The 27,497-nt window shown below is 38.3% G+C and overlaps 1 protein-coding gene across 1 annotated transcript in view; it reads left to right on the top strand.

Moving 5' to 3' along the window:
* ARHGAP15 (Rho GTPase activating protein 15) overlaps nt 1–27,497 on the top strand; it is a 330,335-nt gene that overhangs the window by 53,079 nt on the left and 249,759 nt on the right. Inside the window, exons 6-7 of the mRNA XM_069780763.1 lie at nt 2,722–2,809; nt 9,420–9,509. Of these exons, the coding sequence (XP_069636864.1) occupies nt 2,722–2,809; nt 9,420–9,509 (178 nt within the window). The remainder of the gene's footprint in view (nt 1–2,721; nt 2,810–9,419; nt 9,510–27,497) is intronic.

Here is a 27,497-nt window from a genome sequence, read left to right as displayed (position 1 = left end):
GTGAAATACAACGTGTGCCCACCTGTATAGAGACTAATAGACTTTAAAGAATTTTTTTTTATTTTTTCAAGCTGACAGATGACTTTATGGACAATTTGATAAAAAGGTTGTCTAGTTTATATACCTTTTATCTTTAGGTCACAAAAGTAATGAAGTTTTGATTTTAAAATGTCACTTTCAAAATGAAACAATTGCAGAGTAAAAGAACTCGAGAATTTAGATTTAGGGGAAAAAATCTTCTGGAAAATATGGTGAAATTCAGTTGCATTCTCATACCTTCTATAATTCCTATAGTCTCTTGCAAAACCACTGTATTTTCTTATTCCTGATGGAATTAAAACATTGTCCCCTTAAAATTCAGAAAGAAGCTTGGGTAAAACATCTCAACTGATATAATTTAAGAAATACCTATCACTGACTTTTTTTTTCTTTGTTGTTGACTTCTTATTTCAAAGCCATAGACAGAACTACATTTACTTTTTTTTTTTTTTTTTTAAATGAGGTCCAGGTTGAAATGAAATGTTTTCAAATCTTGGCAAACTTCCCAGCTAGTTTGATCAGAAATTTGAATCTTTTAAGAAGATTGCACATAAGTCTGGGACCTCAAAACACAATTACTGATTTGTATTTCTCAGCTAGAAAAACCTGCCCCACAAATAGCTGGAGCAAGCAGCACTCTGCCTAATAGAAGTGTCCATGACACAGAAATGTTCCTCTCTATAGCTAATGTCAAGCACTTGGTGTAAGTTGGGTACTGAATCTAAGCTGCATCCCAAGGGTTTTAATCCTTTGATAATCCATATTTATCCAGGATATCCAACTGATAGGAAAATCTGTTTAAACTGGCACATAGCAGGCTTGGCCACTTACTCCCCTGTGCACTTATGAGACCTCTTTGAGCAGAAAAAAAAAAAAAAAATAGCGAAAATGAAAAAGAACTAAAGTTGTGCTTACCAATAGACAACTTGTATTCACTACCTTGATGGTGATTCTCAGCTACAGCACTCGTTTCCTAAGGATACTTTAAAAAATAATTAACTGAGGTTGAACTGTTCTTTATCCAATGTACACAATTCACAGCTATGACCATAGTTCACATTAGCTAAGGATACAGCTTTATAGTGGTAATAAATTTAGCTGAAAATTTCAAAGTGACTTACAAACACTGTCCTTTTGTGGGGAAATATTTGTCAGTGATGGTCAGGTGCTTTTCTAAAACCCTACTGTTTCTTTCTCTTCCTCAATGTCTCTCTCTTTATTTTTTCCCCCATTAACATGGCATAAAAAATGCAGCCCTAATTAATTTGGACGTATTAATCTCCTTCACAGAGAGTTTCTTTCCCTGTTGCTTCTTGTTGGCTGCATTTTAGGGATGATTGTTAGATGGTGCTGGGTGAAATCCTGCCCACACTGAAGTGAGTGTAGTTCCTCTGATAATGCCAGTGGCGTTAGGGCTTCATCTGTAATATTGGTTATGCTCCTCAAACTGAAGACTCAAACATATTGAATAGGAATGTCATTAATAGAAAAACTGCCTGTTGTTATGCCTGATGTGTGGTTTGATGAGATATTGAGTGCAGCAGAGCTTTGAGATGGATCTGGAAGTAAGCATCGAGAAGAAGACTGACAGGCTTTTAAACTCTACAAAGCCAGGTTTTGCTAGAATAAAAAATGGGTTTGCTTGAGTTACTTAGGAATACCTAAACAGACAAAACTCAGAGGGACTAGGGAAGACAGAAGAGAGGAAAAAGGGTTTCTAACAGCTCCTCCCTGGGCCCTCCATGTCCTTACAGGCAGCTCCCTCCTTTTAATGCACTACAACATCCACGTGAAACAGCCTGCTTGTCTCATGCATTTTCAGGTCTGTTCTAAAATGTTCAGATTTGCAGTTTGCATTCACATAAAGCAAATAAATAGTGGGTTCATGAGTAATTTTGTAAATATCAGATGTTATGACCCGCAAATTGGAGAGTCAAACTTGAGATGTTGATCTAAAAATAGTTTTCTATCAGATCAAGTCCATTTGTTTATGATTATGTGGTGGTTTGAAACATCACATTATATGTAATACATATAATAACATTTTCTTTTGAGTTGATTATTATGTTCTTCTGCGTCAGGGGACACTTCCACATATCCATGTGTATTTTGACTTCCCCCTGGCCCCAGCAGTTTTCCAGCTCTCTAGGGCTACACCATGAACTCCTGATGTTTAATGGTTGCCTAAACCTCTCTCAGATATCGTTCTTATCTTCCTTGCTCTCCTGTAAATTTTTAATTTAAGGAAATGAGAAAGTATTTGGGACCTTTCAAAATAGACCCTTTGCTGAGCTCTGGATAATCAGATTGAAATTACATTATTCCTTCTCGATCCTATTTTAAGTATTAGTTACCAGAAGGGCACCAGCTGTTCTGGAGTCCTCTAAGTATATGTGAACTTTAAGCATGTGTGAATAATCCCCCTGTTTTCCTGTGGAAAAGGAACATAGATAGGCTTCAAAACATGAATGAGGAGAAAGAAGCCCTTCAAGCTTCGTTAGGCCACATTCAGGTATAATTAGGATGGTGCAACTCAATCGATATTGGTGGAAGTGCATCGCTTTAGACCATTGTTTCTGACATGAAATAATTAAAACCAAAGCTTACAAATGGAGCATCTTTTACCTTCTGCTTGCACGCCTTACTGATTTTTTCTTTTTTAAATTTTGTCTTATTTTTAAGGAAAAACTGGTCCACGTCCTGGATTGTTCTCACTGCTCGGAAAATGGAATTCTACAAAGAATCCAAGCAGCCGGCGCTAGCCAACCTGGTAAGCAATCAACCATGCAATATACTCAGCTTCCTTGCAACTGTTATTTCAGTATAAAAAGTTTTTGGTGTTTACGTAAGAGAAATTCAGACTGAGCTGGCAACCTTCAAAGGTTTGAAAGCAGCTGAAGGAAAGTGCCTTGATAAACTTTTAATCAGATGTAGTGTATGAGAAGAAATAGGACTTAGCATGTCCTTTATTAAGAGGTGCATTTTGAGAATAATTGCAAAGTGAGACAAATGGTGAGTGACTACCCAGTAATGTGAAGGTAACACTTTAAATTAAGGTGCCATTTATAAATGCTTTATTCTTATTTATGAAAATGATCACTAAATGCAGCTACTTCCTCAAATAATGTATTATAAAGTATGTTATAAAATGCATTAGTAATAAATGCTTAACAGATGATGCGATGAGAATCTGTTGCAAAGGATATTGTGAGATGTAAATTGTATTAAACCATGTATGTGCATCTTTAATACATGAATTTAAGTTGTTATCTACCATCCTATAAAGTAGCTTATACATTAATAAATAATAATAAATTATTTATAAATGGCACCTTAATATAGGGTGTTACCAAAGCAGAAAACATTGTAAGTTAGCAAAGTGATTTTTTTATCGTAGTATAAATGTGACATCTACCATATCCCGCTAACCTTCCTGAATATTTCTATGACTCCATCTAATGCAGCTAATGCAATTTCTGTAGCCTGTAGTTACTACAAAGTGAAATTTGCAGTACCTTTTTATTGTGCCCCAAGGAAAGACGACCGATCTCAGTCTGCGGAGATGTGACAGCTACGTTGCGCAAGCAATAAGGGCGTGTATCCCTTCAGTGCTAGTTACTGCCGAGTTTGAGCCCACGAACCCGAATGTGGGCAACAAAAAGGGAATTCGGTAAATGTGTGACACTGTGGGCAGTGAAGGGACAGGTTTGACAAAGCCCTGTTGTGAAAGGCTCTCAAGGCCTGATCGAACCTGCCAAATCTCATTGGCGTGATGGGTGGCCACAAAGGTGCTCTCTTTGGCAGGAGTCACAAACAATAAGCTATTTTTCCTGTGGCAGGTGATGCAAACTTTTTCTTCTATATATTCTTGATCTACCAATGCCACCTGCCATAAAATCAGCTTTAAAGAACATCTTTTCATGCTTTCCTTTTTTTGGGAAGAAGGTGAGGGTTGTAGCAAAAATAAAAGTAATAGGTGAAATAATAAAAGTAAGTGAAGGGTGAAATCTGGCACTTTCTGCTTCTCTTTGTGCTGGTACAGCTGGAAAATACTACTTTTATTCAGCCATGAAAACAGTATAGTGTGAATTAATATTTTTTTCGGAATCATCTGTTTTCCTTAAACTTGAATTATATATTATTAAAAAAAAAAGTCTCAGGTGAGCTTATTAGAACTAATCTTATAATTTACTAGCTGTCTTACACTTCTGCCTGCTACCTCTTCTCCTTTCTCTTTGCAAGCCCTCACTGAAATATCAGGAGATAAATGGACTCATGTAAATGCAACACACAGGAGACTTGATTTTGCTCTGAGACTCCTCCACATGGTTAAAGTCCCCATTAGCTCTTTAAGAATTTAGATACTAAAGTAGACCTGCCTGGAGAATGGGACTCTGGCCCAGATCTCAATCTGTTTAACTCAAAAAATTAAGGTGTGTCATGAGAAGGGATCTTCTGAGAAGTCAGTCCCTTTCCCTGAAGTCTCAGTCATCACCAGTGCTCACAGTCAGTGAGATAACATCTACTGCCTCCTGTGTCAGGAAGAACACAGACATATTGATGCCATATTTTGCTCATTATGGGGAAAAAAATAAGTGTGGTTTTTGTGTGGGTTTTTTTGTTTGTTTTTTTTATTCCATGCTTGATCTGAACACTGGGGCTCTGAACTCAATGTTCACTAGGTGAGAAAAAGCTGTTAAAGTTACATTTTCTGTCTATTGCATATAACTTATATGCAATGGTAAATAAACAAATTGAGTTAACCTTGAAAACAACAAGAGCTGTCAGTATTCAAAATCTTATAAAGCAATTTCTTAAACCTGAATTTCACACATCAAAAAAAGCTAAAGCACTACGCTGATCTCATCTGATAAAGAAAATGCAATGCTTATTTCCTTTGTAAACCATTTAACCAGATGTAATTTTGATAGTGGAAAAGAAATAATACAAAAACAATTCAATAGAAATTATTTGCTTACACATATTTTTTTTTTCCGAGCTGTAGTTTACTTTGGAAAAAGGGGAGCTCAACCATTAATTAAATAATGTAATAAAGGCAATGTTCATTCACGATAGTATGACTTATAGCAACACATTTTTATTGTTAACAGGAAAATGATGTAACTTAACAAAACGATTAATGTTCCTTTGTATTATAAAGATATTCATTAATTATTAATTATTAAATACAGTACATGAAGTGAAAATTTAGAATAAGACAGCATCGTTATAAAAGGAATGATATTTCACAAAAAAGGCAACAGTAGAGAGGGAAATGAAAGCACATTCTAATCATACCTCTTTTCCTGATGATAAGATAACATTTAGAGGTGATTTAAAATTATATTTTCCAAAATCTTTAATAATATTCTAATGCAAAGAACCAGTGATAGCTAAAAGGAGTTTTTGTTGTTCCTTTGTACGACTCTAGGTGTAGGACTCACTATAACAACTTCCTCATTGATTTGCATGGAGAAGACTGGGATCCATAGCTTTCTGGTGAAGCTAGAGATGATATCTGGTATTATCATTAGTAATAGTTATAGCACAACAATTAAAGCACACAGAGGAGAGATTCAGAAAATGAGCTTGTTTACAAATATTACTGAAAATGCAAGTTTGTATCCCATGTAGCTAAATCATTACCTTCTGCTACTGCCTTGATCATTTCTGGTCATGCTTTTGATATGCTTTTTTCTAGCATTCATATGAATGTAACTTGCTTTTTATTTTAAATTAAGGGCATTGTGATCTAAAAGGATCACAGCTCCGTTCTTTCTCACCAGTGCTAAATTCTATTATCGGTTGGTCTTTCTGACCAAGAGAAAGTAGTCTGTTTATTCCCTGAGATAGTTTATTCAACAGAGGTTATTTTAACCTCAGGTTATTAGCCCATCTGCAAAGTAATTTACTGAGTGAAAATGCTGCTGAAATCCATATTCATGTTTAGGAAGATTTCATTGTAGCAGACACTTGTATCAATTTACAGCATAACCCCCTCCAACAACATTGATATAACATAATTGCTCTGACTGCAAAACACGAAGCAAGGACGTGGAGTGCTCAGGCTTTCCCAGTAACCTTAACTTACTCTCTTGCAGCGTCTCTGAGTAATGCATAAACCAGAAAACTGTGTCACAGGACAATGTTTAGGCTGGAATGAATTTCTAGGCAATTTTCCAGTGGTCCCTATGGGTTTAAGCAGAGCTTCCCCTTGTGTGGAGCTCCCCAGGTGCAAAAGAAGGGCTGATGTGCGCAATGGACAGTTTCAGGCTTGATGGATCTGAAAGGTTTTTCATGTAGTTTTCTTCAGAAACTTCATAAACTATGCCATACCCACGTGTCTTGTACGGTGTTCATAGACACCTCATATCCCGTTGTGGGCAGAATTGCTAAATTCTCCAAAAGAGCAGTTTTGCAGCTGATCGCTGTACATAGCAGGAGGGTGTTCACTTATCCAATACCGTAAGCTTGCACCCCATCCTTTCTGGAAAGGGAGACGCACATACTTATACTTTTCTGCTTATTACAAAATCAGAGCTGTAAACAAACTCCAGATTACTACAACAACAACATTAAGCTGTGTGCACTGAGTGCACAGAGGAGTCCAAGTTGACGAGAAGCTCAATGTGACATGGCAATGTGTGTTTGCAGCCCAGAAAGCCAACCGTATCCTGGGCTGCATCCAAAGCAGCGTGACCAGCAGGTCAAGGGAGGGGATTCTCCCCCTCTACTCCGCTCTTGTGAGACCCCACCTGGAGTACTGCCTTCAGCTCTGGGGCCCTCAATATAAAAAGAACATGGATCTCTTGGAGCAAGTCCAGAGGACCAAGAAGATGATCAGAGGGCTGGAGCACCTCTCCCATGAAGACAGGCTGAGAGAGTTGGGGTTCTTCAACCTGGAGAAGAGAAGGCTCCAGGGAGACCTTATAGTGGCTTTCCAGTACTTAAAGCCACTTTCCTGGCTTTAGAAAGGGTGGGTGGTGAGGCACTGGCACAGGTTGCCCAGAGAAGCCGTGGCTGCCCCATCCCTGGCAGTGTTCAAGGCCAGGTTGGATGGGGCTTGGAGCAACCTGGTCTAGTGGAAGGTGTCCCTGCCCATGGCAGGGGGGTTGGAACTAGATGATCTTTAAGCTCCCTTCCAACCCAAACCATTCTGTGAGTCTACGATTTGTTCTAAGTTCTGCTGCTGCATACACTTTTGTACAGTCATAGAAATTAGAGATGGTAAAATCCTACCGAGTTCATTAGTCTGTCTTCCTACAAAAACTCCCTGGACTTTCCATTGTTTTTTCACACTTCAGTGTGAAATGCCACAGCAGTTTTCCTGAGGAAAATATCCTGTAGCCCAGTATACTTCACTATCAAGAAACTATTTCCTGTTTCTTTACGTTTTAATCTCTTCTTTTCATCTCATTATGTGTTTCCAAAATTTCTTGAATCTTTCTGCTGGCGGAATAAAGCTGCCCTTCTTTGTTAAAGTATTTTCAGACTCAAGCTACCTTTCTGGATAATTTTTTCAAAGAAATCAAGGTGACCCGCTTTGACGAGGCTGTGTTATGTGTTCATGATGGGTTACACAGCTGCCTGCTCTGTGCGGCGCAGACCTGGTCATTGCATGGATTCCTGGGCAAGAAACTTCCCTGGGGTATCTCCTGGCCAAGGAGGGAACGATCTAGTCAAAGGAGGCACCAGAGCCCTATTTATAAAAGTATAGCACTGGAATACTGAAAATTTGTTGGGTTTTTTTTCCCCCTATTTGAATATTTTTTTGTACTAATCGGTTAGTGTTTGTTTTTCAACTTTGTTGCTTTTACCATGCAAGTATTAACTGATTAATTTCACAACATCTTTGTAAAATCAAGTATCAATAACAGATCTGTTATGAAAAATTCAGAAAGATTAAGTTCTAGTCGGAGGCCAGGCAGGAAGTCTGAGGCAGACTTGGGGGAAAAAAAATCCAAACCTTGCTCTTCCAGTGATTTAGCCACAAGAAGATCCTTCTGTTTTGAACAGCATATTTCTTCTATTAAAAAAATAATTAAAAAAAAATAAGAAAAGGAACAAAGTCACACAGGACTGTCAGTTTTAGAGGAGCTGAACCATGGTGGTTTTATGGTTTGGCAAACGGAGAACATAATTACAACTCCAGTACTGAAAACTTCCAGAGACTCTGGCTGCAAATTACTTGACCAGGATACCTTACTCTGCTTCTTTTAACCTAAATAGGTCCTTTTCCACCCAACTCAAAAGGACCCTGGAGAACACACATTTTTTTAACCTTTAATAACAACATCAGAGAAGTTCAGTGAGCAATCTTTTGAAAGCTGATTATTCAGCTGATGCTGGACTGGCCACTGTTAACTTCTGTTAAGTCTGTTTTCTTTATCACCAATGTCATTTTTTAAGGTAAAATGGCTTAAGAACAAGAGAGCAAAAAAGATGTGTCAAGCTGATTAATTGCGTTATGTGGATATTACTCCATATCTTACCCAAAAGGGACTTATTAGTGCTTTATACTGTTAACAGTAGTATTTTTATTGTTGTCTGGGATGTGCAGTAACCTAATCTACAAAGGCTGCTCTAAACTACATGGGCTTTGCCAGAACTGCTGCACAGGCAGAATCCCTGGAGAAGGAATTTAGATGGCAAATGAGCATTATTGTGCTTTACACCAACTCCCAGCAATGTAAATGATCCAGGCAAACAAACGTGCTCTTTGAATTATTTGCATCCATACGGAGGAGCTGGGGAGGCAGAGCTGTGTCACTCTGGGATGCACGGACTGACATTGCGAAGTAGCAAACTGTGTGGAGCTACTCTAGCGTTGAGCTCTTTCTTGATGTCATGTGTGCCCTCAAAGCCTTTTTTTTTCTTTTTCTTTTTTTTTTTTAGGAGCTAGAAATGATAATTTGTTTGGAGAAAGGAGATGGCTTGTCTTACAGATATGATGTATATTCTTGTCTAATTTCTCTCCTTTCAAACTGCATCAGTTTAAATTTCCATTTGGAAAGCCCGCAAAACTTTACCTTTAAACCCAACGGCTTTTCAAGAGGTTTTGCAAAGTAAGCATTTCAAATGTCTGGTCAATGTATATGCATTTGTGTTTTCATCTATTCTATGTTGCATTAGACTGCTTTTTAAACCATCTAATTATTTTAAAAATTATGTGTTTAGTATAAGAACCTTATTTCTGAGTTAAGACACCTCCGAAGTGGTTATTTAATAATACCAGGGAATAATGAACTCTTTTCAGTAATACCAGCAGCTGTGCTACAATAATCTGTCACTTAAACTTGATCTATTCTTGTTTTATCTGATAACTGTCCCCATCTGTGAAAAGTCAGGCCATATTCATGGTTGATTTTTTTTCTTTCCAGAAACCAGGATATAAACCTGAGTGTGTGGATTTGTGTGGTGCTCGCATTGAGTGGACCTCGGAGAAATCCAGCAGAAAGAATGTCTTTCAGGTAAGAGCCAACGCATGCATTTCATTGCTCATTTGAGTATAAACTCTGTTAAGAGGTAGGTTTTATTTCTTTGGTTTTAATAACTAGAGACTGATTTAATATAGCGTTTTTCTTACCAATACAGGAGTGTAACATTTTATCAAGCATCAGTTTACTGTTTTTCTAAGAGAAGGATTTCTGATGACTGAGTCTCCTAAACACTTGAAAACCTGTTGATTTATTGATTAATGCTCTATATTCAATTTGTTTTTAAAACTTAGTAGGTAATTGCTTTGGGTTCAGGCCTAGAATCTTGACCTAAAGGACTTCCATAAACACAACTTCTTCAAACTGCTTATACAAGCACTGCTCCAACACAGTGCGGTTACTCTGTTTATTTTTATTGCTGTTCAGGGTCCTCAGACGGTGATGACCCAGGTTCATTTCTGGAAGGGGAGGGGAGGATTTTAAAAGCTTGCCTCTGTCAGGGCCAGCATAGAAGGACATGAATTTCTTATAGGACTACTCTTCATTGATGGAAAAAAATATTATTTACTTGCTTCATCTAAATCCCATTGAATTGAAAAGGAGGATCAAGGCCCAAGAAGATGAAAGGATGAGAAAAGCGTTACTGCAAGGTTAACATTCCAGGATCTAGGGGCTAAAATAGTTTATTGCAACATCTTCAGGTTTTGGACATAATCCATCTCCCATGAATATCAGTAGAAAGGGTTTTTTTTTTTTTTTTGTTTCACTAAAAGTTGCATCAAGCCACATCAAAATATTATTCTCTATGAACCGACTTGTTTCCCAGAGTTCTAACATGAAGAATTTTTAACAATACAAACAATAAAGGGAGGAGAGACGCAGAAGGGAACGTGGCAGGGTCAGGATACTGTTAGTTACCAGATAGTCCTTTGGCATCATCACCGATGAAACATGCTGGAGGAACCAACTGTGCCCGCGTCTGGGATTTAAGAAAAAAAACGACCACAAAAAACCCTTGAGGGACTGTACATGGTTTCTTGAAAAGAAACCTCTTTGGGTCAACTGGGTGTTACAGAGACTTTTTCAAGGTTTATTTTTCTAGACATCTTTCTAAAGCGCATGCAATATTTAGAAATATTCGTCCTCTTCAAGACAGTGAGACTTAGGCTTCTATACCCCCCACATCCTTCAGGTTGTCTTGAGACAACACTTGGAGCTTTGTCATTTCCTAGGTATTTTTAGAATAAATATTTTGGTTTTGCTGTCAATCTTCAGCTTTTTCACTTGGAATGTGATTAAGTATAACCTTAGCCTTCGCTCCTGCAACCCCCTGAGCACACTGACAGGTCTTCTGAGTTTCTAGGGTTTATTTCGCATTTTGCAGCAAGCAAAATTTATGTTTGGAAATGCATATTGGTGTGGTGATTCATTGCAGCTAATACATTTCCAATGTAAAGACAAATGAGGCTCTGTTATTGATTTACCAAACTGGTTGTATGAAGACTTTGCAATACATTTTCTTCTCACTTCTGTTAGTGTGAGGTGTAACTCCACTGAATCAGAATAATGTGAGAAAGGAAACTCATGCACTACTGTTTGAACCCATTAAAACGTGTCTTCATCAAGCCAATAAGTGAGTGGGAGAGACATTAAGAAGTAAAAGCATGGGAGGAAGGACATATGTTAAGACACATTTTGAAAAGGGATGGAGCATTGTTTAGACAGAGAGCTACAAGAAGATTCTGCCAGATGGTAAGAGTGAAAGAGGAGAAGGCTTTGGCATCAGTAGTGGTGACATTTTGGGAAAGGAAAGGACTGAACGAGACTGGTGCTACATGAGCAGATAGAGTGGGAAGGGGACTAGAGAGAGAACGAAGATTTATGAGATAGTCTGGAGGGAATCCAAGGCGAGTTCGAAAGCGGAGAGGTCAGTTTGTACCTGGATACTGAATATTTCAGGAAACACTTCTGATGATCTACTTATCCCTAGCGGGTGGGAATAAGATTGATAATGTCTGTCTACTTATTCATAGGTTTGTTCAAATGAAAAGAACATGGGTGATTTTTTTTCTGTGACCTAAATATAGATGCATTGCATTGCTATTTGATTAAATACGTTAGCTGCTTAACTCTGAAATGATCAGAAATAAGTATGATTATGTCTTCAAAGCGTGGCAACAAAGCATAGTTGGTGGGTTTTTGTTTCATTACTTTCTGAATAATAAAACATTCTATTCTGGTTCAAACAGAGCAATGGTTGCTTTCTGCTAATATGTTGTACTAGGAGTAGATGCAGGATTTGGAGTTTGATTTAGCCTGGGTGCTCAATTTGAGTTCATGAATTATAGATTAGAAATAGAAAATGACTATTGAGATTTTGGTTTGAAGAAAAAGAAGGAAATCTTGAATTTAAAATCTAAGCATATGACAGTTAATGGATGGTAACAAGAAGATGGAGTACAGGAGTATCATAAAGAAAACTAATTGGAAACATGATGGATGCAGGAAAAAAAAAGAGGAAACTGCAAGTAAATGATATTCAGGCAGGAAGATTTGGGTTTCTGGTCTTGATCATGAGGTTTTCAGCAGTGTTACTCCACTCATTTTAATTGAGCTACTCTCTGTTTAACAGGATAAGTCTGATCTGTCTCTCACACTATCCAATTTGTGCATGCAATCTATTTCTGTTCTTGATGAACATATTATGTGGGGTTTTTTTCAAGTGTTCCTTCATAGTAACTGAAAATATGCACCTCATAAAATATAACCTTCTGATTTTCCTTCATTTACTTTATTGATGATATAGCTAGCACCAAGGAAAAGAACTGGTTAGGAACGGCTTCACGTGATGTGGGGAAATGTAGCGGTTTGCAGTGAGATACCGTGCTGTTTGCTCTTGCTGGCTGAATGACGCGATACACTAGGTCTTCATCAGAGGAGTGGTGAATAAAAGAAGATTTATGTTCAAATCACATGCTTTAAATATTTCTGCTAAGTGCTAGTTTGCTCTTTGGTGTTTAGCCTGAAATTTAAAGCACTGAGGATTAAAAGGATTACAACATAATCTTAAATAATCCTAAGTGTCATTTACAGAGAGATGGTTGTAATAACTAAATAAAACCATGTTAAGGGATGGCAGTGTTGTCAGTCAGCAACTGGAACAGAAACAGTGCTTATGTCACTCTGTCGTTCTCCTCTTTCCTTTATTTGGCTTAGTTTGATATTGGGTAGGTGCATTTTGATGCGGGTTATCAAAAAAGAAAATAACATGACAGGCTGCTTTTCAGTCAGTACTAATATGGCTGCTGAGGCACCAGTAACTAGGTTAGTTTACAGATTTTCTCAATATTCAATGTTTCCTGGTTCTAGTAAACTTTTCAACTGGAGTTTATTCTTTCCCCTGCTTTACTCACCCTCTACTCCAAGTCAATAAGCCCTTCTAATCTCAAATTCCGCCCAGACGACATGGAAGACTTCCTCTTGACCTCTGGCTTCATAATTCTGGAGCTTCATTAGCACAAAGTCTTGTGGCTGTAGACTGTTTCCTTGAAGAGGTTTTGGAAGATTTCTCTCAGATGATTCAAAAAAGAGAAGAAAAAAATAGGAGAGAGGTGAAGAGTGCAAAAAAGGTCACGAGCAGCGTACTTACAAATGGGTGAAGTTGCTTTGTTCTCTTAATCACACTATTCGTTTAACTAACATTTTTTTTAGTTTCTTTAGTAATATTTTTTTCCCTGTTTACCAAGTTCACTTTGTAGGAAGGTTTCATATGAAGAATTCCTGGAGTTCAATGCCCTGGCTCTTGCCACAGATCTGGTGTGATACTGTTTTTTGTTTCAATGCACTGCAGCTGTAAGGGGTTACTCATTCATATGCAACTAAGAATTGTAAGCGTCTTTTACAAATAGAAAAATCTGTGTAAGACATACAGTATTTCAACAGTGAGACAGCTGAAAGTACAACTGTACCTATGTGTAATATGAAAGAATTTATCCTGCAGCTGTTTCATATATAATAACATTTATGGCACTGATCTAGGGTAACTCCCTCGTCCTTGAAGCTATCCAGCTTTGTCCAAGAGCATAATCTGAATGATAAGCTATTTTGTTCTACATACTGTAGGATCAGTATAGTATCTGGATGCCTCCCAGGAATGTTTTAAGTCACCGCTTTTTGCCATGGGAGGGATAATTTTCTTTTCCATGATCTCTCTAGAGGAAGCACTGAGAGTACAATGTGGAGGGGCTCAGGCTGGGATTGGTATTTGGATTTCTTTGTATGTTTTTAAATATAAAAGCCGTATAGAGGAGGCAAACTGAAAAAAGCCACCTTGCACTCAGATGGATATGAAGCTTCTGGTGGTCCTTACCTCGGAGAAAATGCTGTTTCCTGAGCCTGAGAGTGTTCTTGCCTGCATGTCCTACGAGGCGCGCAGTAACCTTTGCTGGCTTTGAATTAGATATGCATTAGATGGACCTGTTGTCATTTTAAAACATCTGTACAGCATTTTGTCCGCTTCTGGAGGTTACTGCTGTGACTGTGGTTTAATTTCTATCCGAGGGACCTGGATATTGCCTAATTAAAAGACTTAGCCACATCACACAGTTATTAGATGGTGTCAGCAAGAAGTTCTTTAAAAAATAAACTTATAATTAGTTTTAAAAAAGCACAAAAATGGTCTGAATCATCATCGTAGAGATGTTCGAGTGTGTATTTTTACATAAGTAGTACTCTGTTTTTACTGGTGTAAGTGGGAGATCTTCAACACAACAATGTGGAATGGTCTCTGCATTATGTTTTATTTCTCTCTTCTAATTGCCTTGTTAGTGACCTTACCAGCAAAGCCCCTGCCAAAATATTCAGTAAAACCTAATCGATGGTTGCAGAAAATCTTCTGACCTCTCCGTATATCAGCCCTTTTCTTTTGTAATCTGTATATAACATGATCAGTGAATGCATTTTTTTTCTTGAATTTAGTTGTCTTTATTCTTAATTTTTTTTTTTCATTGTGAAAGCCACATGATACTGTATTTGACAGAAATGCATACAAAATGCAGAGTCAGAGCTGTGGATGGTGGACACTTTAAATGTACAGCATGTATACAGATTTCAGGGTTCAAGGACCTGACTCGCATGCTACTTTTATGATAGTGTAACTCTGTGGACATTTTTAGAATCACTTCTTATTTACATCTGTTGAAAAATAGCCTCTTTATTAATTTCCCTATTATTTTTCTTTTGTTTTAAACCAGAAGCTACAAATGAAACTATGCTTTCTTTAGTTGATTGTCTTACTCAATTCCCCAAATTTTCTGAGGTGTCAAGCAGTTCAGATCACAACCTTTGCTTTTGGGATCTGCTGTTACAGTAGTGCTCTTAGCATGCAGAACCAGGCAAGACCTTATGCAAGTAATGGCAGTAGAGCTGTGTTTTGTTGCATATCTGTATGCCAAACTTTTATTGTTGATTAAAAAAGAAAAGTAAGAGAGAGTACATAGCGCAAGAAGGAAAATATCCTTGATTGTGGGGAAAGATTTGCAGAAAATAATTGCACACAATATGCATTCTAAACATTATACAATTGAGAAGTCACTTTGTCTTCTAAAGACTTTAACATGACATTTTAAGGTGATAAAGAGGAGAGACATTTAGAGATGCTTGGCAATTTGTGTGTGTGTGTGTGTGTGTATGAAAAGGGCAGATTTAATCGTAATCACTTTACCTGTGTTGACAGTAGCTGCTTCTGAGACCCAAGGAGTTGTTCCTGGTTATTAAAGAACACAATGGGTAGAAGCATTAGCTGAGAAAGAAGAAGATCCTCATCTAATCCAGAATAAGCAACAGCCTGGTAACTGGGGCACTTGTAGAAGCTATGGGATATGCAGTTTCACCCTTGTTTCAGAAGTTCTAGGTGAGCAATGCTCAGGCTTTAGCCACCCTGGGTGGATGAGTGTGTTTGCCTTCTCCCACCGGTGTTCCGCTCTTAGGCTTGATGTTACTGACATTAGCCCAAAGAGAGTATATTGAGAGTGAAATTAAATTCAGGTTGCTTTGTAGACACGGACGCAAAAATTCTTGATGTGACTCATGTTTTAAGGAATGCCAGGTAATAAAGCCAATTTCCCCCCAAAAAATGTGGAGAGAGGGACACATTTCATTACTCCTGCGATACAAGCAGTGACAGCAAACTTTTACACCCTGTGACAGACACATACAAACTCTAAGGCCTTGGATTTCATACGTATAACACCAGTGATACATTAAAGAAAATGAGAAGACTTTTTTATATGGACCAAAAGATTTGTACTTTATGGTTCAAACTATATACAGCTTGAAAATAGGCACGGTATCAGCAGGAAGACACTCCACTTTGACAACGATCTGAATTTAAAGGGTTTGGAAAACTGAGTCTTTAACCTCCATAATAGAATGTCAAGGAAGCTCTCTATATATTCAACCTCTATAATACAGTTTCAAGCATTTCAAGGAACAGCAACTTCATTTGTAAAAGGGACAAGCTGAGTAGTTAGGGTAGAGCTGCTACAAAGTTATAGCTAATATATTTCTCTTACTTTCTGTGGTTCCTGTGTCTGGTTTGGGATAACACAAAACCCTCAGCGGTATCAGCAAAAAGGCCTCATGTGTTCTGTCTATGACATCAGGACAGCCTTTTTTTTTTTTTTTAATTTAAAAAAATTAAAATCCTAGTCACCATTTTACTGATAATGTAAAAAAATTATTACTTTTCAGAAATAGTGATGCTTACTCCTGGTAAGCAACATTTTGTTGTACTTGGCTACTTGAAGGAAGATTCAAAATTCTCAACAAAACTTCGGTTGATCTGTAGCTAAATATTTTCTTAACTAGACAGTTCCTTTTTTTCAATTATCATCCCATGAAAAATTTCATGAAAATTTCACTGTGTTGGAAAAAAAATCACTTGAGAAGTGTAACTTCAACAACTCATGGAGGTCTTGAAAAGGCTCGAAAGTCTTGATGAAGACAGAACTGCAGAACACCTCTGTTGTGCTACTCACCACAGGCCATGAAATATCAGGGCAACCAGCTCCTATAGCACACCAGAGCTGGGGTCTCACGAAACCCCAGAGAACTCCCAAATCGATCTGAAAAGCGAGCCGAAGTTTTCTGTGAAAATCGGGCTGATTTAAAAACCCCACAACCCATATTCTCCAAATCTGACATAATGTGTACATAGATGTCTGTCTGCTAAAAATGATTATTATAATAGCTCACCGCACTTTTTTAAGAGCCCATCTTTTGACAGATGTAAGTGCTGATACGTGAGTGACTGTGATAGGTATGAGTGTCTGTGTATGCTCATACACATGTGCTTCTTAAGAAATTATATGAATCACTTAGCTTTTGACAGCTACGCTGCAGCTTTCAGAAGTGCAGATGTTATTTGTCCATCAGAGAAGAAAATATTTATTTCAAGCCACAGGCATTTTCTGCGTTGCAAAAATAAAACAGAACAGCAGTTAATGCTTAATGTGCATGTGAAATAATTTTGTCAGGGGCAGAAGCACGGCTGAGCATAAGGGCCCGGACAGATATGTGAGTGCACAAGAAGCACCTTGTGCCTTGGATAACGCCGAACCTTATGAAAAATCAATCCGGGCAGCTTACCCATAAGCAAAGCGCGACAGCGGAGCTGCTTACTTTTCCATCGTTTTTCTGCTGAATTCACGGAGGGTTGTGTTGGTTGGTTCGGTTTTTTTTTCCCCTCTCTCTCTCTCTTTTTTTTTTTTTTTTTTTTACAGCCAAAGAAGCGAGACGTGTTTTGCAGCTCGCATGTGAAATGGCAGTGGGCTGCAGCCTCTTGCTGCATTATTCATAAACATATTGCTGCCATCTCGTGGGCAGCGCATGAGCCGGCGCGGGCAGTGTTGCGGGCAGCGTTGCGGGCAGCGTTGCAGGCAAGAGGCCAGGGCTGTCCGGGCTGTGGTCAGTGCCACCGGAGCTGTGTTTTTCCCAAGGGACAACCAGCTCCGCGGAGGACAGCGGTGCAGGTCACTTAGCACCCACCGTCGCGACGGGGAGCAGTTTTTTTAAGCATCTTTTTTTCGGCAAAAAAAATGGGTGCCTGGCCGAAGAGTTCACGCTATTAATGTTTACTTTATTTAGCTGGTTGCTAAATGAGGTAACGTCTGCTCGTAGGAAGGACTAGTGCTGCTGTAAACCTGTATTCTCTAAATTATGCATGTGGTGGTAGTTTTATGTTTTAAAATGGTGATTATCTTCTGGTCAGCGGGGTTGATAGGGAAAGGGTAAATAGCTTCGTAAAGACAGGCTGGTTCAAGATAAAGCACATAATAAGAATTATTGCTACAGATATCCAGTTTGGTGAACTTGATAAAGCCCTCTGATGCGAGGCCTTTGGTGCTGTGTTTTGTGTACTCATAAAACAGGGAAAATGGTATTTTCATAGTCCTGGCAATCCATAGCTGAAAGGGAGTGCAGAAATGTGAAAGGAGCTTGGCTTTCCTGAATCTTTAGTACTTTAAGGTTCTGTGATTCTCCTGAGTGAAAACAGCTAAATTAATTTAAAAGCATTATGATTTTTGCAGCCTTCGTAATGTAAGTTAATATTAAAAAAAAAAAAAATTGTCTTGATATGTGCCCAAACATTGCACACGTTCCCTTAATTTATCAAACTCTTGAAAAAACAAAGAGAAAAATGAATCCTAAATGAACTCACTCAGAGATAATCAAATCTGACTTGTTTACATGTTTGGTGCTGGTATTTCTGTATTCAGCCACTACATTTTTTAAAATCTTGGCGAAGTCACTTTACTCCATTTTTGTGTTTCTCTTTAATGAGCGAGGCAGATATTTAAAGTTGGCTGGGCACAGCGAGCCTTGGCTGTCCTCTCGCTGAAAGGCAGCACCTCGCATTTGTGTGCAAAGGGATGCCAGACGATATGGTAGGGATTCACATTTTTTGTGTGTGTGTAGGAGTGATTTCTACCGCTGACATTCTTTGGGGAGAGGATGGGTTCCGATGTTTCAAGGTGTTAAATGGACAATGGCAGGCAATTTGAATGCGAGGGGAGAAATGCAAATAGTGTCCTGCCCTCTCTTTTAGAAAATATACCTCTCGGTTTTCAGCAGAGCAGTCATTCTTAAGCTGTGATTCATGGACCACTAATGGGATGGGGAGACTTTTTGAAATGGTAATACAAGCGTAGTCAGCCTGAGAAGACATTTAAGGCAGTTCCCAGACGGTACAAATGAAAGGAAAACCCAGAAGAACATTTTCCACAAGGGACCCTGGCTTTTCAAACCTCCTCCTGAAGTTTATTGATTTTGAGGATGCGCCTGCAATTGATCCCATTTACGGAGTATTTTTATATGGATTACGAGAGTTGTTAAAAACTCGAGTTTGAGTTTAGGCGCTGGATTGCTTGAATTCTGGTGTGGTTTTTAAATTTTATTTTAGTTTGGTTTTTCCATTTGTCCTTTCATTGCCTTTTTTCCGATTTGGGGTGAACAAATTCCTAGGAATTTCATGTAATTACATCTGCAATTGCATCTGTAAAACAGGGTGATCCAAGAAGCTTAGCAAATACTTTCTTTGGCAAACAAAGTTGCAAAGTGGAGGTGTGGTTTGCTTACCATTTAGTTTAAAAATAGACTATCTAACTTAAATTCTCATAAGATTTTAACACTTAAATTCCACAGCACTACAGTCAGCCTCCCTTTGTTTTGTTTTTCTGATCATAGTCATGATTGTTACAAATACATTATTGTTTAAAATTCGAACTTGCTTGAAACCTAGAATGTGTTTATCTTCCCCTCCTGAGTCAGAGTTTACAGGTAAACTTTTACAGATTGAGCTTTAGACTAATTTTCTAGGTTGGAAAGTGTGCATTTGTATAAGTGAATATTTGTATGAGAGCACATGTTAATTAATGAAAATGGGAGCCAACTACTAAGACTCTCTTAAGTAGTAGAATTATTATTAATTTCTATTATTTGTACATAGTCATCACTAGGTGGAGGCATACTTTACATATTCTATTGAACATGTCATCTGTTATGGGCTGAGATGAATTGCATTGATACCGCATAGTTAAGTGAATGACACACTTTTTAACCTGAACTGTTGAAGTAACCTGTTACCACCGAACAACCGACTCAGACAGACTAAGCAGACTTGTGCTTTGACCGCTACTACTACTGAAAAGCAATGAAAATTGAATTTTTTTTTAATCATAGGCTGTACAGAGATCTCTTGAATTAATTCAGAAACATTATTCGTGTCCGGTAAAGTTGTCATGGAGCAAGAGATTGAAATAACAAGTAGCTATTCATTTCAATACCTCAGCCTGCAGTACTTTAGTCAATGTATGATGGATTGACAGGTTTTTTTTACTTCTCTTTTTAGTTATGGTAGCAAAGTCCATTCACAGCCCATCCGTGTTTTTTCGTGGTACAGGACTACCTCCTATAGATTCCACAAGTTAGATTTTGACTGAGGGTAACAAGACCTACCTCCATTGATGCTAATACACTGACTTCACCCAAACTCTCCTGATTTACACCAGGAGTAGATCTTATGCATTTGTGCAGGTATACGTAGCACTATGCTTATGTTTCTTCTGTTTAGGAGCTGATAGGGCAGAGTCTGTGCAAGGTGGTCCTCAGCTAGCACAGCCCAAGCCACGTGTTTAAGAGGCCACAAAAGGAAACTCTTGGGTGTGAATGTGGGAGTCGGGGACAAGAATTGTATCTTTCTCCATACTTTGAATAGTCCGTTATGACTCTTTGCAGCTTATAACATCTGCTGGCTTTCATTATAGGAGAAAGAAGGGTCATAGTGCACAGATTATAAAGAAAAAATGCACTTTATTCAGAAAATAATCCTTATCTTTTCGAGTAAGACACAGACTCTCTTCTAAACATGCTGAGAAAAGCGGGGGAAATAAATTTTTACGTCTCTGTCTTTTTAATATGTTTTAGAGAATGGAGACGGGATTGTTGGGAGAGATTTCCTGGGTTTTGTAGCTTCTTAACCCCAAAGGAACACAGTGGACGTTGCTGTGGCCTCAAGATTCGTCACCTGCCTTGGGATGCTCTGCTTCTGTCCCTTGGGGCAGAGTCAGCCTGTTACACCCTGGGGCAAGTGCCTCTCTCACCCCTTCCATGGACAGGGGTGTAAAACCACTGTAATGGGGCATATTTCAGCTCCCCTCTTTCTTTTTTTTCCTGTATATTCTTTTTTTTTTTTTTTTTTAAGATTTGGAATCACACTTTTAATAATTATATTCACAATCTAAAATTAAATAAACATTTTGTTTAGTGCTCACAAATTGCCAACCAGTGCTCAAGAAAGGATGTCCAGCAATTTATCAGCCTGTAGAAAATAATTATAGCAATATTTTGAAATGCATTGGTTATAGTTTTGTTTTGATTTATAGAATGTAAATAATCAGTTTTGATTCTTCTGTTTCAAATGGCTTTTTTGGAACTAAGGCTTTTGAATAAGAGTCCCTCAAACCAAGCTGTTACTCCTGGGAAATTCTGTAGTGGTATGTTACTGGCATTTGAAAAATGCACACCTTCTGAGAAAAAACAGGAAAATTCTGTCAAACAGACTGATGGGAATTCCCAAGTTTGGAAATGCAAGTTCTGTTGGAAAACAATGGCAGCGCGATTCAGCTAAGGCTGCAGTTGGAGTGAAAAGGAACATGTTTTCACCATTGCATACATTTTTCTTTTTTTCCTTTTTTTCATTGTCATTCTGGAAACAAATATTCTACATGATCAGTTAAAAAGTGCAAAGTAAGAAATAAGAGAGAGTAATGTGTGTTGGAACATAACATAGACTTTACCCGTGTAGAAAAGTGTGAAGAAATGTAGTAAAATTGAACGTAAACAAAGAAATGGGGAAAATAAATGTGGGAGTGAAGAACTGTGCACAGGGAGTAGGAAGAATGTAATCCAATAGTAGAAGATCAAAGGAAGGGAAACCAATTTTTTCAAATAATTTGGTAATAACTTAGATGTAGCAAGGTAAAGGATCTGAACAAAGGGTCAGAATATCACAAATGTGAAAAGAGAAAACATTATATACAGCAAGGAGTGTACAATTTTTTTTTTTTTTAAAGATCAATTATTATCTCCATCTCCTGGTATTTCAGGGCTCTTTTATAATTACTAGTATTATTTTCGCTCCCTCTCCTGCACACACTCTCTGTCTCGCTCCCCCTTCCAGGCAACACTTCTCCACTTGCGCAGATTTGAGGGGGTAGGAGGATCTCAGGGGTTCTTTGCAAGATGCTCGTTTCCCACCGCAGAGTGTGGCATTGCCAGGACTCTTCAGGGGACTCTCTGCCAGCTATCCTTAAAAGCTTGCAGGGGAGTGGGAGAAGATTTGCATACTGCCCAAGCAGGGCCAGATTCGGCCCCCCCTCTCCGCTGAATAGTGCATTACTGAGTAAATAATGACACCCAAATCAGTGCAGCTTCTGTAGAGTAGGTGCTGTGCTATGTCAAGCTATTAGGTTCTGTTCCTTATTTCTTTCCTCCCCCCCCTTCCCCTCCCCGATGCTCCTTTTTTTATTCAAACGGAGATTTCTTTTCACCTGCATTTTTTCCCCTCTAATTTTACCTTTCTCTGCTCTTGTTTTCTTTTCCTTTACCCTCTCTTTATATTTTTTGTATTTTAATACCATATTTTAAGTCATTTTTCTCCTGTTCCTAATGTGATGACAGTATATCCTGATGGAAAGATAATAATGCCCAAGGAGGTTTTCTTTTATGAATTCTGCTGGTGTTACTTTCACATGCACAAATATATCATCTTGATTTCTAGCTCTGGGTCATTTCATTGCTCTTGTATGTCTTGCTACGAGATGTTTCCTGTAATTAAAAGATTAGGTTAAATAGATTATTTGTGCTGTCCTGTCTACATAAATGTTCTGTTTCTCTGCCTCTAGATACTGGCTTTTTTGTTTTAAGGCAGTGTTGTGGTACATGAAGTTGCATCATGTCTCCTTTGTCTTTAAGCTTCTGACTTATTGGTAACAGAAGCAATCAGACGAGAGACATTTACTGCCAGAGCCTCGCAGGGTCAGTGAATTAACAGGTGTCAATAAGTTCTAAAGAAGTGTTTTAATTGTTTCTGAAGCATTTAATTAATGGACTTTTTTAAAGGACTGGTGACTGAGCAGACTTAAGGCTGATAAATATTTAATGTTTGTATCTAGGGAACTTTTTCTCCCTTTCGTGTAATTTGAGGTGTTTGCTAATGGAAAACAAAGCCTAAATTGTTGTCTAGCATGCAATCAATGATAAGCTGCTATTAGATTGTCCAGGGTTTGGATACCTATCAGGAATTTATCTTTATGTGCTGTGATATTCTGCATTTACAGTCGGTCCTGTTTAGAGAGCACTTGGAAGTCAGCTTTCTCTGATATGTCTAGATATCTATGTTAATACTTATGGGCTATATCAAGTAGCCTCTATGAACTCAATTGCTTGAATATTAAGTGTGTGCATGGCTGTTTTCTTGGGCTGTCATGGTTTCGGTAACTACCACTTGTTGGGTGGGACTTACTAGAAAAGAGACTCAACTCCCAATGCGCTTGTTGGTCTATGTGATATTCACGACCCTTCCTTTAAAACATGATACCAGTAATGCCATAACTATGCTTAAAACTATTTCTTTTTTTACTTGTTTCTTATCATAGCCTAGTTTTCTTCACCTTAGAGGAACATTTCCCTTCCTGTTACTTTCCTAAATGCTGACTCCTTACTCTTTATTGAAAAAAAAAAAAAAAAAATCAGTTGTGTCTGAGCTACATTTGATGTCGTATACTTCCTCTTGCTCTTGAATCCTCTTTGTTCTATTTCCTTAAAAAATAGTAAATTAATTTTTTATTTTAAATTAATATCCCTACCTTAAGGATTGATGTTTGCAATAGAGCTTGTGTGGCCCCGTTGATTAAAGACTGTTTCCTTTCCCTCCGTTCCTGCTGCTTTTTCTTAGCTGTGGCTAAATGAGGGATCTCCATCCGTCCTGACTCTCCTTGAATGGGAAAGCGTGAAGCTGTCTCCAGCCAGGGCCTGGGTTCCCCGGTTGGGAGAGCTCTCCCTTAGGTCTCGCGACTCGAGCAGGGCTGGCCATCCCAGCACTGCTTGTCTGAGCTTCGTTAAGTCACAAGCTATGTGTGTCATTGCAAGTTTAGAAATGCAGAAAGAGTTGAAAAAATTGATTCTATTTGCTGTTGCAGTTCAATAGACCTTTGATCCAAAATGCTCGAGTAGGCCAGGCTGTTCCAGCAGAGCCACCTTTTACGGTTGTTAGTATAGCAATAGCCTTGTTATCACGTTGTAAGAATTAATTTTGTTATATTAGGAAGGAGAAGTTGCATTATTGCAGGACCAGGAAACACAGCATTGACCGGCCCATGCTCTCACCGGCGACCGCGTGTGCGAGCAGCTCAATTCTATTGTTTTGAGGTGTCACTTCTAATTAAAATGGCATGCTATTAGAGTAGCAAAAATGTGTTTATATAGTGTCCAGGCCTCTTGGCTACACACAAAATGTAACTAAGAACATTGCAATTATGCTGACAACATTGTTTTATGAATCCCTGAGCTAATAATGGCAAAACATAGAGGGAAAAGACTGCAGCGTGTTGATCCCCACCTGAGCAGGGGACAGAAAGCTCCTAAAGAAGTGGCTGATCCTGAGGGATTTAAAAACCCAGCAACTTCTGGAGGTATCTCTTATGTTACTTACAGATTTGAACATGCACAGATCTATGGAAATGATATGATACAGGGGGTAAAATTTTTGTCACCAGAAAGACTGAATCTTTCAGAGGTATAGCTGATATATACTATATCCTAAGGCATATAGTATAGTGTATTCCACAGTGCACTTTTCTCCTTCTCTCACTTGAACTCTGTCTGACTTCTACCTGCTTTTTTCTTCCCTCTCTGTATCTTTGTTAATTCCCTTACTATTTGCAAACCTTTTATGAGGAGTATGTGATACGTCCATTTATTATCTCTGAAGATGGTTAGTGCTGGGTCTGAAGTCGTCCACGTTTTCTTTCCAGCTCTGTAGCATGTAGAGAAGAATGTGCTTATAATCAGTCAAGGTAAAATAATTGGAAATAGGAATAATAATATAGCAACGGCCAATGTATTTGTCAACTCATCTGCAATGGTTTTGGTTTTCCACTTAACTCAGTGAATATGTACATGGCATGTGGAGGAAAGCAGTCATTTTTGTGAATTTGATGTATGCAAAACTGATAATGCAGTTATTGCAAATGTAGATTATATCTGCCGATGTAATTAAAAATACACATCTGCCTCTTTGAAAATGTGGTTCAGTTGTTGGATTCTTGTTTTTAGTCTTTCAGAGGCAACTGCCAATCTGAGCAAGTCGTACAGTAACTTCGTTTGGACGAACTCTCACTTTGTTACTTTTTGTTCATAAATGCAGTTAACAAGTTCTTTTGTACTTCTTTGAGTGTTAATTGATGTAAACAAAGTCTGCATTTTATCTAATCCCACTGAAGCTTGTTAAAATTAGAGATGTGCCAAATTATTCCAAAGCAGGTTGTAAAGTAAGTGAACCATTAGATCCACTGGCTCACAAATGGCATAGACAATGTGTGCTCTGTTTGCTTCTTTTTCAGGGACTGTTTATGTCAGAACTTTCAAATCACAGTTTCTGCATCTTTAATATTGTGTTTAGTTAATCTGTATGGCAGAAGTACAGTACAAGCAGCAGGGCTGAGCATGACTAAAGCTATTTCTAGAAAAGTCCACATACACGCTCCTAATTGAGCATACCTAGCAGTCAGCTCTCTTAATTTCTATATCCAGCAATTTTTTTTCACAGAGATGTCCATTTGTTAGCATTTTCTCTTTGCAGGAATTGTGATTTGCAAAGTTCGTTATTGCCCAGGTTCCAATCTGTTATTTTAGTGATGGGAATCTAATATACGAGGCACCATGCTAGCCTCAGCTAAATCTCTAGGGCATAGGGTGAGCACTAAGGCATCGTTTCCATGAACAAAGTTAATGGGATCGATACAACCGAATGGAACTGCTGGTCCTTCTCTCCTAGCCTGGTAACTAGCTCTGGCACCATAAACTGTTCTCAAATTCTTGTTCCTCAGGGCTTCTGTGATTCTGCTCTTCTTCCACGGCTTTGTCTGCTCCTTTGGCTTGTCCTTTGGAAAATGATTCTTTTCCATCTCCTGCCCCCTCTCTAGACTCTAAGACCTTTGATCCTGTGCTGGTAGAGGACAATCCCATTTACCAGCCCAGTGGAGCTACTGTGTCTGGACTATAAACACAAAAGTCTACGCTCCTGCTCCAGTCCTCATCCCCTCCCTGACTTGAGTACCAGGTGGGTTCTCTGAAGTCTTCTCATACTTAACCATGAAGAGAAGCTCAACATGCCTACTGCAGAGCCTGGAGAAGAGCTCTGTACTCAAATCAGGACATGTGCTGATGGTGTTGTAGTAAAGCTCACTTCACCCGATTTCTGTATGAACAGAGGAGTTGAGGTACCTAATTAGGAATCAGATTCATAAATACCCTTACGGACCTGGCAAGGAGTGACCTTGTTTTCCTTAATTTGTAGGGCTTTTTTCCAAGCAAAAATGTCTTATGGACAATTCTTTTATCAGGTAAAGCTGAGATAATCTGGCGATGCATGTTAAAGTCAGATCTGCAAGATCAGTATATATAGAAGTTTCTCTATCTTATCTTTCATGATTCTCTGGTTTTTTTCTAGCTGCCAGCACCATAGTATCTAATCTTTCTAGCAAACAGGTGGCTCTTGCAGCATGCTTTACAATCAGTCAGACTTTGGCTCAGTCTAATTTGCTTAATCATATTAATTAATTACTTTTGTAAATGTCAGAAAAGTTCAGCGCACATTTTACTTTTTAAAAAGGTTTTTGAAGATCTTTCTAGTAAATATGTAACTTTGAAATATCTGCAGTATTTTTACTGAAATTGCAGAGCATAGTTACTCAGATTATTCATTACAAGTGAACTATTCAACTTCCTCAGTCTTCTTTCACTTAGAAAATTGACTTAGATTTCTATGAATTTATTTCCTATTTTATAACAGTTTAATCAGGTGATGCCAACCAATTTCAGCCTATGACCTATTCTGCTAGTCACCTAATTTATTTGGTAGTTGCAGCATGGCATTGTTGTATTCAACATACCCTCTGATTGGAGAGCAAAGTATTTTTGATGGTAGGTAAACACTATAGACTAGAAATGATTGGGTTTTGCACAAATGCGTTTTATTTCTGTCTACTAAGACTTCTTTGCTGAAGAGTGTTTTTTCAAGTATTGGAAACCCTAAAAGTCAATTTTAGAGTAGGAAATGAAAAAGGTCACATACCTCCTAAAGGCAGAACTCATATAGGTGTTGTGAGCAATCTGTCTTGACCAGTGCTATTCATTAACCAAAATGGTGACAGTGTATTCTTGATTTAATTCATATTATTAATGAGAGGTTGAGAACAGGCACGGTACAAAGGTTGATAGTTTTGTGCAGTATTGTTTTTCTGCTTTTTTGTTGTATCTATGTTTGGATGATATGTGGTTGTTTAGGAAGGCTCAGGAGAGAGGTCAAAGCATAGGTGATGCTCTAAGTGACAGTTCTGAAAAGAAAAATATTGAGACTATATCGAAGTCTACAGTCACTGAATTGTAGCAAGCCTAGGTGAAATGAAGGAAAACAAATGTTCCTACGTCAAGAAGCCTTGGGGGAATCACTTGAAATAAAGCCTAATTGACTAACAAATCTACAAATGGTGCTTTTCCTTACATCTGACCATGTTGTGCACTTATCATAATTCCTTTGTGCTAACATATTTTCTGACTAATGGCATCTGATGCGTGCAGTCTCCACTGCCAGTCTGGGTGTAGACGACATGCTCCAGATGTGCATTGTAAGATGGCTGTCCTGCAGCAATAAGTCCTTCTGTTCCCATCTGTAACAATATT

Source organism: Haliaeetus albicilla, chromosome 4 (genome assembly GCF_947461875.1).
Source record: "Haliaeetus albicilla chromosome 4, bHalAlb1.1, whole genome shotgun sequence".
Taxonomy (NCBI): Eukaryota; Metazoa; Chordata; class Aves; order Accipitriformes; family Accipitridae; genus Haliaeetus; species Haliaeetus albicilla.
The sequence above is the reverse complement of the archived record's forward strand: the minus strand, read 5'-3'. Positions and strand labels throughout refer to the sequence as shown.